Source organism: Nicotiana tabacum, chromosome 18, assembly GCF_000715075.1.
Source record: "Nicotiana tabacum cultivar K326 chromosome 18, ASM71507v2, whole genome shotgun sequence".
Taxonomy (NCBI): domain Eukaryota; kingdom Viridiplantae; phylum Streptophyta; class Magnoliopsida; order Solanales; family Solanaceae; genus Nicotiana; species Nicotiana tabacum.
The window spans coordinates 75,801,806-75,814,874 of NC_134097.1; the positions used below are offsets into that span (position 1 = coordinate 75,801,806).

General features: G+C 36.4%; 2 protein-coding genes across 2 annotated transcripts; one reads left to right on the forward strand and one right to left on the reverse strand.

The window, feature by feature from the left end:
- The first annotated feature begins 329 nt into the window (after nucleotides 1-329).
- LOC107827925 (uncharacterized) lies at nucleotides 330-3,295 on the forward strand. The gene is made up of 2 exons (XM_016655159.2): nucleotides 330-571; nucleotides 1,766-3,295. The coding sequence occupies exons 1-2, from the start codon at nucleotides 527-529 to the stop codon at nucleotides 3,077-3,079; spliced, it is 1,359 nt and encodes a 452-aa protein (XP_016510645.1). The 5' UTR covers nucleotides 330-526; the 3' UTR covers nucleotides 3,080-3,295.
- Nucleotides 3,296-4,778: 1,483 nt separating this feature from the next.
- On the reverse strand, nucleotides 4,779-12,409 carry LOC107827926 (transcription factor PIF3-like). The gene is made up of 8 exons (XM_016655160.2): nucleotides 11,960-12,409; nucleotides 11,445-11,602; nucleotides 9,146-10,319; nucleotides 8,691-8,795; nucleotides 8,500-8,565; nucleotides 8,303-8,368; nucleotides 7,246-7,745; nucleotides 4,779-5,474 (listed from the first exon to the last, which is right to left on the reverse strand). The coding sequence occupies exons 2-7, from the start codon at nucleotides 11,531-11,533 to the stop codon at nucleotides 7,293-7,295; spliced, it is 1,953 nt and encodes a 650-aa protein (XP_016510646.1). The 5' UTR covers nucleotides 11,534-11,602; nucleotides 11,960-12,409; the 3' UTR covers nucleotides 4,779-5,474; nucleotides 7,246-7,292.
- Nucleotides 12,410-13,069: the final 660 nt, after the last annotated feature.

Genomic DNA, 13,069 nt, shown 5'->3' on the forward strand with positions numbered 1-13,069 from the left:
AACAGTTTGCAAAAATGATATTACGCCGTTATAAACCTCTTGAATGGTCCTCATCAATCATTTTTGTCTCAGTGGCATTGACAGTCCCTAACTTGACAACACTAACTTCATTTTCATATTCTCATAATCTTATTCAGATTTAATGGGCCTAATGGCTTTTCCAAGTGTTAAAATCTCTTTCCATATATAGTATTTAAAAATTGAATCTTGATGGATTAGTTAGTAATTCCACCAAATGCTGACAGATCATCCATCAAATGCTGATGAGTCCACCCTGTTTTCTTTATTTTCTGTATGCATGAAAAGGTGAGATGGGGTTGCTGTAAGGTAGATTTTTGTGAGTGTGGTTTACTTTCTCCAGCTTGTTTTGAGACCCTTTTTGAGTTGTTGCCAACCATATCATTCCTTTACTTACTTGTCCACCCTTTTTCTTTACTTCTTTGAATCTGTTTATTTAGCTTAACTTACAAGTATCATAATAATTGCTTCTTCCTTTGAGTTCTTGCTTGATCAATCATCTTCATCCATGGCTACTGAGACTGTATCATCAGATCATCCTACTTCCCTTGAGGTATTCAGTGAATCCCTCTTCCTTCTATTAAATTTTCCAGATGAATATTTGTTTTTCTTCTTTGTCTTGTTATTTGATAATTGCATATGTTTAAAGCTCTGTGAAACTTCTGATGTTATTCCCTTTTTCCTATTTAGTCCTCTGTGTTTAGTTGTATTAGAGAGAATCAAACTGTAGACATCATAAAAGCTAGTCATAGGAAATGAAATAAAGGAACAGAGAGGGGACTGTTAGGGCACCGCGGAGTACTTGTTTTTACTTTTTCACCAGTGACATATTAATTAGCAGAAGCTAATGTGTCAAAGAAAAATAAGAATTCTTACTTGGGAAGGATATAACTTATACTTCCTCCATTTCACTCCATAGTTGACATGCATATTAAAAATAAATTTTGATTTTTACCTGTCACTTTACGATATCAGACAAAAAAAATTTTTTGTTATACCTACAGTATTTATTGCTTATCTTAAATCATTTTCTCAAATCCAATAAAATATGCATCAATTAATATGGGTATCATGGTAAAAAAGAAAAAATTATTTTCCAGAGGGAGTACTAAGCATCCTCAAGCAGAAAAGTGAATTCTTTTGTGAAAATAATGAAATTGCCATCTGTATCGTAACAGAATTAAAAGAAAAATGAAGTCTAAAGAGTTTTAACGAGATGGCACCATGGGTTTCGCCTAGCGGAAATGAAGTGAGTAAAAATTATGGTAGTATCTGGGTTTACATCCCAGCAAACATAGTTACTTGATCGATACCTGTGTTGGTAGAAGAAAATAGGTACGAGTTAGAATAGTCGAGGTGTAGACTTGATTTGCTTTGTCGTTTATGACCTAGGTGCACACTAAAAATATGGGAGTTCAAATAAGAGGATGGAGCATCTTTTCCTACTGTGCTTTCTCTGAGTGACAATCTTAGTTATAGCTTACTAGGAAATAGCCTATCCCTTTAAATTGCTCTTTTCCTTTTCCGATAGCTTTATGTTTTATCAAATCTTGTTCCACACTACCAAGGCACAAAAGAACAAGCTGCCACACTTTTAAAGTGAAAGCCTTGTGTGCTTGAACTTTCTCATCTTTTTACCTTCTTTTTCTCTTGTAGTCTGTTGATTCAACTTTTTAAAAGATTGCTACTTTTCTTGGTTGGTACTTCTCTTTGTTCTGTTTAATTCTTGCTCTCATGTTTACTACAGCAAGTTGAGAAGGAAGTGCATGAAGAGGTTAAGACAATGGACTCTCCGAAGGACAATGAAGTGAAACCTAAAGAGGACTCTCCAAGTCAAGTGTTGTCTTCTGCTGAATCAGTAGAAAACATAAATATAGAGAGTGTAACTCCAGCAATTGAAGAGATAAAGAAGAAGAGTGATGAGGAAGAGAACTCGAAAGTAGAAGAACCAGCACAAACTGTTATCGAAGAAATAAAAAAGAAAGCTGATGAGGATGAGAAGCCAACAATAGAGGAGGTAAAGAAAACTGATGAGGTCGAGACGCCTAAAACTGAACAACAAGCACCAGCAATCACTGCTACTGAAGAAGTTAACAAGCATGTTGAGACTCCGGCTTCGGATGTTACAAGAGAAGAAGTTGTAGTATTAAACAAGGAATCCGCCCCTGAACCTGAAGCTGATAGTGTTCCAGAAGAAGCAGTTGATGTTGTCAAAGGTGAATTAGAATCTGAAAAGGTTGAAATTCCACAGAAAGAATCTGAGAAAGAGCTGCAGGACAAACCAACGATAGAAGAATTACAGGCCAATGAACCACAGAAAGCTGTGGCAAAAGAAGAAGAAGAAGAAGAAGTTTCAGAAGCAGAACAAAATAAGGAAAGAATTGTTGCTAATGTAGAGGACAAACTGGCTGAACAACCAGAAGTTAGTGAGAAGATTGAGCAAGAACCTGCTGAGACTAAGCCTGAAAATACAGAGGCTATAACTGATGTACTATTGAAGGAGGAGGTGGGAAAGGTTGAAGAGATTAATGATACAAAAGATGTGAAAACTAATCAAGAAGATGAGAAGAAAAGTGTTGTAACTGAAGCAAAGGAAGTTGAAACATGTGAACTTCCTGAAAAAGCCCCAGAAGTTGAGATTGCTCCTAGAGGCATTGAACTAATTTCTGAGAATCGAAACAAGAAGGATGAGATAAATCTTACCACAGAAGTCCATGAAGCTACTGAAGTTGAGAAGAAAGTGAATGAGACCACTGCTACTGTTACTGAAAAATCAGTTGAAGAGTCTCAGAAGCCTGAGACAGAAACAAAAGTAGAAGAAGAAACTGCTGGAGAAGTTGAACCAAAGTTGGAGCAAAAGGTAAAAACAGATGCTGCTAAGGATGGTGAAGAAAGGAAAACTTTGGAAGAAGCTTTTAAAGAAGAAGTTCCACCCAAGACAAAGCAATCAAACAACCTTATTTCCAAGATGAAGCAGTCTCTTGTGAAGGCTAAGAAAGCAATCATAGGAAAGTCTCCAAGCTCCAAATCTGAAACAAAAAATGAAGTTACAGCCAAATAAAAGACATCAGCAGCAGTGAAACCAAGAAAAAACAGACAGCATCATAACTTTATTTGTTGTGTGATTTTTCATTCTTGTTTTCTGTCATCAGGGGTCCTGCTATATTTCTACTTCCACTTCTGTTTGCTGCAAGTTTTAGTTATTATCCTAGGTATACCATAGTTGTGCTTTTTTTAATCTTCCAAACTAGAAAGGGTGGTTTTCTTGATTTCTTCTTATTTGATCTCTGCATTCGATTTGTCTAATCGTGGAAGAACTTATTCAATTAATTGGATGGTGATGTACATAAAGAACTGTCACATTTATGAATATTAGTTTTATTATTATTTGTCATTAATCATTATTATTGTTTTATGGTTTTGTGGGCATCTTGATGTTTTGATGTTGTTTTGGATCCCATAAATACAACATACTATATAGATGATAATATGAGATTGAGTGTGTTAGGTGTTTGTCCAGATTTTCTTACCATAATTGGTTTTCCTATCTCAGGAAGGAAAGTACAACATATTTACCATAATTGGGTTTTTCTTTTCCTAGAAGGAAAATATAATTCTTCCATATTTGGTAGTCCCTTTTCTTGTAGAAAAACTTTGGAGTTCTATAAATTGGAGATTCGTCCTTCTCATTCAGTAGCATTCACAATGTAGCCATATGGGATTTGAGAGTTGTGTTTAGGGGGAGAACTTTACGGGACAAGTGTTAGTGTATCACTTGTGTTTGCCTCTTCGTGAGAACTTTACGGGACAAGTGTTAGTGTATCACTTGTGTTTGCCTATTCGTGAGGTTGTTCTCTCAATATTAGGTCAGTTGACCGAACCACGTTATATTTTTGTGTCTCTTTTTGTAGATTTCTCTTTTGTTATCTAATTTATCGTCGTTGAGGATTTACTTTACTAGCTTCCGCATGACATGTGATTTTCTTCGGTCCTGTAGCAGCCAAAAAGTGTAACTTAAACTCTATATATATTGTTGAACAATTCTTTCAAAAGTATATATATTGGCAAGTTTCAGTAGGTACAGTGATACAGACTCACTGATACTCGCACGACTCCAACCATTTACTTAAATTATGGGTCGATCTCTAACAGCTTGTTTGGATGGTTGTTACGCATTGTATCGTATTGTTACTTTAAGTACAATGTTTGTTTTGATTGTTACTTAAATTTTATTGTATCGTATCGTTAAATCCGTTGTTACATAACGACGAGATGTGCCACTTTATGTAACGACCGATTTGATGTGATCGCGTCGTTACCTTGTCTTTTTCTCTCAATCTCACCCTTTATTATTATTAAATTATTTCATTTTACCATTTACCCTATCTTTTTACATAGTAATTTTACCTTGTATCATAATTTTTCTTTATAATATTGCAAGTTTATTCTTCATAATACTGATGCGTGATATCATGAAACGATGGCAAACACCATACATTATGAAATGATGCGTAACAACCATCCAAACAAGCTGTAAAGCAAACGATGGTGCTAATTAATCCCCTTTCCTCATTAATACAGACTCACTCATATAGCACCAAGGGAACGTCTGGAAGATAAGGTAGGTCTAATATTCCCTAAAAATGGGAGAAGGGTTCAGAAAATTTTTTAGTGGAAAACAACAGCAAAAAGGATAATTTATCAGCTGAAAGACTGAAACATTAGTAAATGAAAGCAACACAGGTAAGCAGAAGTTTATAGGAACCTGCTCGTGTTTTTATTATGTTAGAAAAATCAGTTTATATGTCTAATACACATGAATACACTTGAAAGGCCAGGAACTTCAACCTTGGGAGAGGGAAGTGCTGGGACCAACTGCTCTCGAGTTATCTCGAATGTACATTTGAAGGATAAAGTATCGGTTTCTCTCTAAAATATCAGAGTCCCTGCAGTTCGCAGTGTACTGTGGTGCTATATCCCCACTGTGGATACAGAAATTAGCTTTCATTCTGGAACTCCTAATACTACCTTCCAGTAAGAACAGTCAGAAGTTCGCTTTGGTTGGAAGTAAAAAGAGCTTCCTTCCTTGCCCGCAATATGAAAGTGAATCCACAATCAACATTAAGTTGCAGGCACTAATTGGAACCTGTATAAATAATAGGATTGCTAAGAGAAGCACTTCATGCCATTCTCCTGGTTACATATACTTTGCACACATAGGGATGACCATGGAAGCAATATTATAAGATATAACTTCATTTTAACGGCTTAGCATAACTAATGAAGTTCTTTCTCACCACATTGGAGTCGGTAAATCACCAGTAGTGACCCTGGTCCTTATACAAAATCACCACGTTTACTTCAAAGCACATCTGTTGGGCTGGTCAAGTTATTAGGAGCTGGTCATTCTTCCGCACCAAAGCTGATTTACCAAGATACTCATTCGTTGCTTGTACCTGACATTCATGGGAAGGAAAACTTTTTAAGCACGTCCACAATTGATGTAAATTTAAGTGCACCAGGGAAAACTGTGTCTTCCGCGAATTAAAACCAAAGATACACAAGGCTACAAACATTTGTTCTGGACGACTGCAAGCAAATATAACATCTAGGGTGAATTTACAGTAGACCGATGATAAACAAGGAGCTTCAGACAATCCTAGAAAACTGGCTCTTCATTGGGGAAGGAAATGATGCTACATTCTCAAGGAAAAGAAACTCTCCTATTGCATGCCAAAAGAAATTCAAAATTTGCCAACTCAAATGGTAACTGCAATCAATCTGATACCAGTGTGTGCTTGTGACTTGCGGGTGAAATTGAGCATCCTCTCCGGCCAGTGGCCTAGGTTGATCAACTACTTTCCTTAAATGGGAAGATTGAACAAGCTAACACCTCAGAAGAAAGCTATGTGAAAATTAATGGTCCCTTATCAAGTAACAAAAATGTTGTAGCAGCTTAGGGAATGTGAACTTCAATCAAAGTTTTTAAGAGGTATTCTGTTTGAAGAACTGAAAAGGGAGTCCACATCCAGTACTTAAAGGTTTTCAGCTGGAATTATATATGAAGAGTAGCCACAATACAAAGCTCACCTTCTCTTGTTGGCAAAGATTCAAAAATAAAAGAATAAAATTGCTTGGTAATTTACAATAGATTGCTAGCCAATATAGAGTTCAATAGAGCAAAACTAAAGGATGATAGCATGTTTTTTTGGTACATCATTACTCTCTCTTGCAAGCTTCCTTATCACTGATTTGTGAGAAGGGGGAAGGACAACGAAAAGACAAGAAGATGATAATCTCAGCTATCAAAATCAATCAATTTTATCATTGATTCTTCAAAGGTAACAAGGTCATGAAGTTATTAGCAGACTAGTTGATATCTTTTTCAAATCAGAAGTTGCAAAGCCTAGGACTGAATGTGCATAAAAAAAAACTGCAGCATTTATATCTCCTTAAAATTTTAGCAATTATTAGTTCATTTTATACAATAATTATCAAAAAGAACTTTCCACATTTTGCTCCGAATAACTTCAAACCGGTCTATTTAACTCCATACAAAAGAACACATAATTGTCCCCCTTAATACTTCTCTGTTTCGTGTTAGACAACAAGCTTTCTCATGCAAAATCATACGAAAGAAAAGACAGCTTTAAGTTGCATTACATATTGCCTCAGTTAATTCTAACATCGGTTAGTTTACTTTCATTCAAACACAAAGAAGTACAAGAAAATTATGCTCAAAATTATGCCAATGATAGTGAATCCTACACGTCCACTAGCTGTCTATGAACACAAACCTCAATCTAGACAGTCATATGTGTCCGTGTCCATAGATTCAAAATCATACCTACACTTGAGGAGACTATAGTTTGTGGCCACTCACTTTTAAGTTCACGGAAACAATTTTACATCACTAGAGTTCTTCTCTGTTTTTTCTCCGAAAATCTAAAGGGTTTCAATTTCTGTTTCACACACCAACACTATTTAGTTTCTTATTGTGTGCTTTGCTCAACCACATGATGCATTTTATCTCATGGTAATTAAAAACATGAAATCGACACATACTGCTCTGAAATCTACTTTTATGGAAACTGTCTTATTGAATAAGCTTATAAGGGATCTGTCTCCCAGCTCAATACGTAAACTATAGCAACATTCAATGTAGATGGAACTTTCTAATTGACTGTAAAAGATCGAACGCAATGAGTTCTCGGCGAAAACACACACCTGATTTGAAATCTGATTGATTTAGCAGCTCGGATCAGCATTATTCATTATATGTGAGTTCTTAGTGCGTCCTTGGTTTCGGGGTCTAAAGTTGAAGTATTCCGTACGTCTGTATGAACTCCTGCAGTTGTGATATTTAAACCCACAGCTGCATTTGTCGATGGTTGCCCTGCCAAAGGAACCAAAGATGCAGGTGGTACCGACACTGGAAGTCCTTGACCAGGATGCCTAAAAGAGTGAAGGTTACATCCAGCTACTCCTGGAAAAGTAGCGGAGCCAGAAACTGGTGGGGAGTGAAGATGTGCTCCTTGCATAGTGGGTATTGGATAAATAGAGCAGCCAGGGGATCCACCATTCATCTCAAGTTTACCCATCCCAAAACCCATTCCCATCCCTAAACCCATCGGAGAAAATTGTGGCACATTGGCGGCATGCATGTATTGAATTCCTGCAGGAAACATCATTGGTGGCGCACACAACCCAGCTCCCATAGACATCATCTGAAATAAATCAGAACATGAAAGCAATCAACTATAGTTACGACATAACAGACGGAAAAAGAAATTCACTCATGTTTTCTATTTATAAAGGTGTAACCAAAGTAGCATCAAGGTGAAGCAGGGTGACTAGCAATACTTGGAGATTACAAAACGATAACAACTACTACTAAGCCTCCGTCCCGAACAAGTTGGGCTCGGCAAAAAAAATGAATGCAAATAAGTATAAGGTTAAGGGAGTGAACTGTAGTAGCACAATAATCATCACACATCATACTGCTTATTGGCTATTGCAAGTCTTAAAACGTGAATTTGAACATGAAGACAGCTTTTGCCATATTGTACCTCTTCCAAAACAAAAACTCTGTGTTGCTGAAATTTATGACTACATAGATAGTACTAGAGAAATTGATGCATTTTCTTTTCACTGCAGAGAATCCCCAAACCATCCCCCTCGCACTAGCATGATGAAGAAGTAAGGAAATGGAAGGACAGATAATTCCAAGAGACTAGATAAAGGAAAAAAATAATGCATAAACACAAGAGAAACTTCATCTAACCTGTACTTGAACTTGAAGTGTCTTCAAGTATTCAATAGCTTCATCGAGCATTGAGGCTTTATCCACCTAGCAATCGAGGGTGGAAACCATTAAACCGTACAACTGAAAAAGAGACACTACAGAAAAGAAAGTATGCATATGGGCAGTTCAGAGAAATCTTGTCACCGATGACTCAACTAATCAGAGAGATAACTCACCTTATTGCAGTTTGGTATGAGATCCTGTAATGCACTCATCTTCTCATTAATCCTATCCCTTCGCCTCTGTTTGCAATGAAGATGAATTAGACTGCATTATCTGAATTATCTCAACTACAAAATTATCTAGAATTGGAAGATGCAAGTAGCACTAGATTATGTTGCAATCATTTCTAAGATTGTTATTTCACCCGCTCAGATAGATTATGCACTTCTGCAGCTCTGCTTCTCTTTGAACCTGCACCTCCTCGAGCAGGATAAGCGCTTTTGATACCAACAGATTCTTCTTCAACATCCTGAATAAAAGATTGTTTCCTTGTCATGAATGATCAGAAAAATATTATTTTCTTTTCATGTTGACAAAGAAGCAAGTTGGGTTGCTCTGGTGGTAAGCACCCTCCACTTCCAACCAAGAGTTTGTGAGTTCGAGTCACCCCAAGAGCAAGGTGGGGAGTTCTTGGAGGGAAGGATGCCGAGTGTCTATTGGAAACAGCCTCTCTACCCTAGGGTAGGGGTAAGGTCTGCGTACACACTACCCTCCCCAGACCCCACTTGTGGGATTATACTGGGTTGTTGTTGTTGTTGACAAAGAAGCAACAGACAACAAAAAGGTTCTGAAAATAATGGCTTTCAGAAATTAACTTACTTCACTTTGGAATTCAGACTCCTCGTTGTCACGAGTTTTCCTTTTCAAAGTACGAGGATGATCACTTGATGCTCTCTCTGCGCTACTGCCAGAGCATACAGATGAACACACAACTACAGGTTCAACATTTCTCTCACCATCAGGAAATTCTTTGATTGCATTTGCACCAGTAAATTGATCACGAGACATGTCATTATTACTTGGACTATCTCCGCATAAATTATCAGACTGTTCAATGGGACATGCCCTCTCGTGAAGGCCGACAGATCCTTTTGACTCGACTTTGGAAGATGCCATATAAGGTGGAGAATGGACATCATTTTCCTTTTCTGAACTGAAGTATGATTCAAATGGTACCTCACTAACACGATTTCTGCTACTTCCCCCATTCTCTCTCTCTATATTTCCCCTTGCTCCTATGGTAGACGAGCCTGAAACAGCTGAACCCCCAGTAATAGGTCTTGAGAAATGCGCGAAGTTCAACAAACTGGAGCTATTTCCAGGTATGTTTTGCTTTTGCATCTTCATGCTTTTGATAACACCAGCTGAAGCTTGACTTGAATTTGAATATCCAAAAGTGGAAACTGGCATATTGCAGCTAGTATTACTGCTAATAATATCTGAGATTCGTGATCCTAGGGGCAGAATTGGTGCCGAAGATTTCTTTGGTGCCCCTGAACATAACAGGTTAAATGTAGAAGGAGAGAGCTTTGATGCATTTCCTTGTTCTGAGTTCACAATGTTATGAATGGGAACACTATGTGAAGCCCCATTCATCTGATTAGAAATACCTCTCTTATCCATTGATGCAAATCCTCTCCTACCAGATGGTTCATTGACCGTCAGACCAGATATTTCTGGTAACAGTGGAGAATGATAATCTTGTTGTGGGCTATCATTTGCAGAATAACTCAACCAAGGCACCATTTCATCCTCTTCAGTCAACTCCATTTCATCATTGGGCACAGATAATGGCATATTATCAAACATAGAGTCCATTACACCAAATTTTCCGATCTTTGTGGTTGAGGAATTCCCAGTGAACTTGTCTTTAACTCTCAGAGAGCTTGATGGAAGATTAATAAAAGTAGGGCTCTTCTTAGCTCTGCTGGACCGACTTTGCATCACAATTTGACCATTTTCCCATACTAGCTCTACCAATTCATCCTCAAGACTGCATGAACACCAAACAAACTTTTTAAGTATACTAACAATCAACCAGCTAACTATCAATAAGTTAGTTCCAATGACAAAAGGCCATTAAAAGAAATGCATCATAAAACTTGTACTCACCAAAAGACTTACAACAACTACTACTACAGTACGTCTCAATCCTAAACTAGTTGATTACTCACAAACAGTGGCGGCATAGCCACCCTATGCCAAGGCTGGTCAAGCGCACACCCTTCGCGGAAAAATTATATTGTGTATATAAGTTAAATACTACTCCCTCCGTTCCAATTTATGTGAACCTGTTTGACTGGATACGGAGTTTAAGAAAAAATGACGACTTTTGAAATTTGTGGTCCTAAACAAGTCAAAAAGGTGCCCAGAGTATTTGTGTGGTTATAAAAGCTTCTCATTAAGGGTAGAATTGTAAGTTTAAGCTAAATTGTTTCCAAATTTATAAAGGGGTCACTCTTTTTGGATCAGACCAAAAAGGAAATAGGTTCACATAACCTGGAACGGAGGAAGTACTTTATATGGTTATATATTTTATTTGAACATCCTTAACACAGTTGAGTGAGACAGTCCAACAGTTCAGGATGGTCAAAGTAACGTGTTGATCACGGATTCAAAGCTCTGCCCATGTTATTTGCCAAAAATAAATAGAAACCACCATCTGTGGTCTATATGATCCTTTTTTAATCTAAAAAAATTTCTAATAAAAATTTGTGTGAAAATAAACAAGTAATCTTAATAGTAATTTTTTAACTAAAAGTTATTTCTTAAATAAATTTTATAATTGAAAGTCAAGCTCTACAAAAGAATTTCAACAAAAGCTCTCTACAAACTACAAATCCTCTCGACTCTCTCTTTCCTTTTGTTTTATGCTTACTTTTATTAGTAAAATTTCTAATGTTGTCTTTTTGTTATCTTAATTCTGATTTATAAAATTATAGTTCTATTATTTTTTTTATTGTTTAGTTGAATATTGCATAGTTTGATCTAAAAAATTTGGTACACCATCATTGAACAAAAAAAATTATTGACTTGTTTAAAGTATAAACACCTTGACGGAATTCCTGGCTACACCACTGCTCACAAAGAGATTCAAAAAAATAATACTTGAACTTACCTAGAGGACGGATCAGTTGTGGATGACCTTTTCTCCTGGCCAGATTCAAGCTTCCCTCTAGCCATTTTCAAGAACTCAGAGAGAGGCATGATGAAGAAGTGCAACAACTGTTACTCACAATTGCTCAAAGTTTGGGCATTCAAGAATTACTGGGTATTCTGCATTTATTTTCAACAAATATCAGAAGTTCAGAGAGCCATTCTCAAGCATAACTCTGAAAACTGAAAACCAAAATTTGTCTAATAAACTAATGTCTTAATCAGTAAAATAGTATAAGACCCATAACAGCAGTACGAATATAGTAATGCATAATCAGTCCAAACCTATTTGTTTAATGTTGTCAAATAAGATACTTTTTAGAAATAATAAAAGCAACCAAATCAAGTTTATTTTTAAGTTTAAAAGTTCAATTTGTTTAAATTAAGTTTCAATGATTAGAGGATAAATCCCATCAAGATTTTCTAAATTAATCAACAACCCCAACAAAGTATTAAGAAAAAGCAACTAAGACTCACTTCTTCATTTACACCAAAATCAACCCTCAACTTCAGTTCAAAAGCTCCAAATTCACTTCAGTAGCTACACCTCCTTAAAAATGTAAACTTTCTGCAAGCAAATCCCAATATTCAACCATCAAGATTTGATAGTATTCCACATGGGGTACATAGCTTTCCAAAAAAGGTACAAGCCTTCACAACTACCAAGCTGATGAGTTTTTGAGCTCCAAGAAAAGCAACAAGAAAAGCAACTGTACTTCTCAAAAATATATATATAGAGAGAGAGTAATGAGCACAAGCAAGAGAAAGTTGAAAGAAAGAGGATTATAGGGGAGTGGTAGATGGCGGCAAAAGGGTTATTTGGGAATTTGGAGGAGGCGGAGGGAAGAAGGGATTCACAGCTGAATGAAGTTTTCGCTCTCAAAACAGTGTCTTTCCTCCTATTCCTCTGGCATGTAACGTAACCATACTTAAACCAGCAAAAGAAACACTTAAGTACAGTTTATTATCCAATTTTTCGCTCCCCTTTATTTTAGCATTATATTTTTTATGCCCTGACAGTGTGTATATATTTAAACTCTAATTGGAAATTGGTGAATTTTGATTTTGATGGTTAACTGACATATATATTAGGTTGGTCGAAGGACCTGGTGAAGGACATGGTCGTGCTAGATTGATCTTGGAGAGTACTGACACTTAATTCTAGCGGGAATAGAATTGAATTTGCACCATATATCATTTTATTTCGTGATAAATGACCTAGCAGCTGTCCAAATAATATAGAATCTTGGTTTAGAGACCAAGCTTGTGAGGAAGTAAAATAATAATTGGAGTATTATTAAGGAAAGAAATTTATTTTTCTTATACTTCACTTATCTAAGGTCAGGAGATCTTGAAGGGATATATTCTACACGAAATTGGTAAAAATTAAATAGATATTTTGTTGTAAAAGAAATATAATTGCAGCCGAAAACAAATACCAAAAAAAATGTATGGTCATGTATGGTAAGTTCTTTATGAAGTAGGTCTCTTATTATTTGTTATCTTTTATGATTTGGACTCTTTATGATACTAACATGCTGCTTAAAAATAGTCCAAAATTACTTTATTGCAGACATGCACTTCTAT

What these genes read in the sequence shown, in the direction of transcription:
- LOC107827925 (XM_016655159.2), top strand. Translation starts at nt 527, where the DNA reads ATGGCTACTGAGACTGTATCATCAGATCATCCTACTTCCCTTGAG. An exon ending in ATCATCCTACTTCCCTTGAG is followed by an intron (nt 572 to 1,765) that starts GTATTCAGTGAA and finishes TGTTTACTACAG; the next exon opens with CAAGTTGAGAAGGAAGTGCA.
- LOC107827926 (XM_016655160.2), bottom strand. Translation starts at nt 11,533, where the DNA reads ATGCCTCTCTCTGAGTTCTTGAAAATGGCTAGAGGGAAGCTTGAATCT. An exon ending in AGTCTGAATTCCAAAGTGAA is followed by an intron (nt 8,796 to 9,145) that starts GTAAGTTAATTT and finishes TCTTTTATTCAG; the next exon opens with GATGTTGAAGAAGAATCTGT. An exon ending in TCATACCAAACTGCAATAAG is followed by an intron (nt 8,369 to 8,499) that starts GTGAGTTATCTC and finishes CTCGATTGCTAG; the next exon opens with GTGGATAAAGCCTCAATGCT.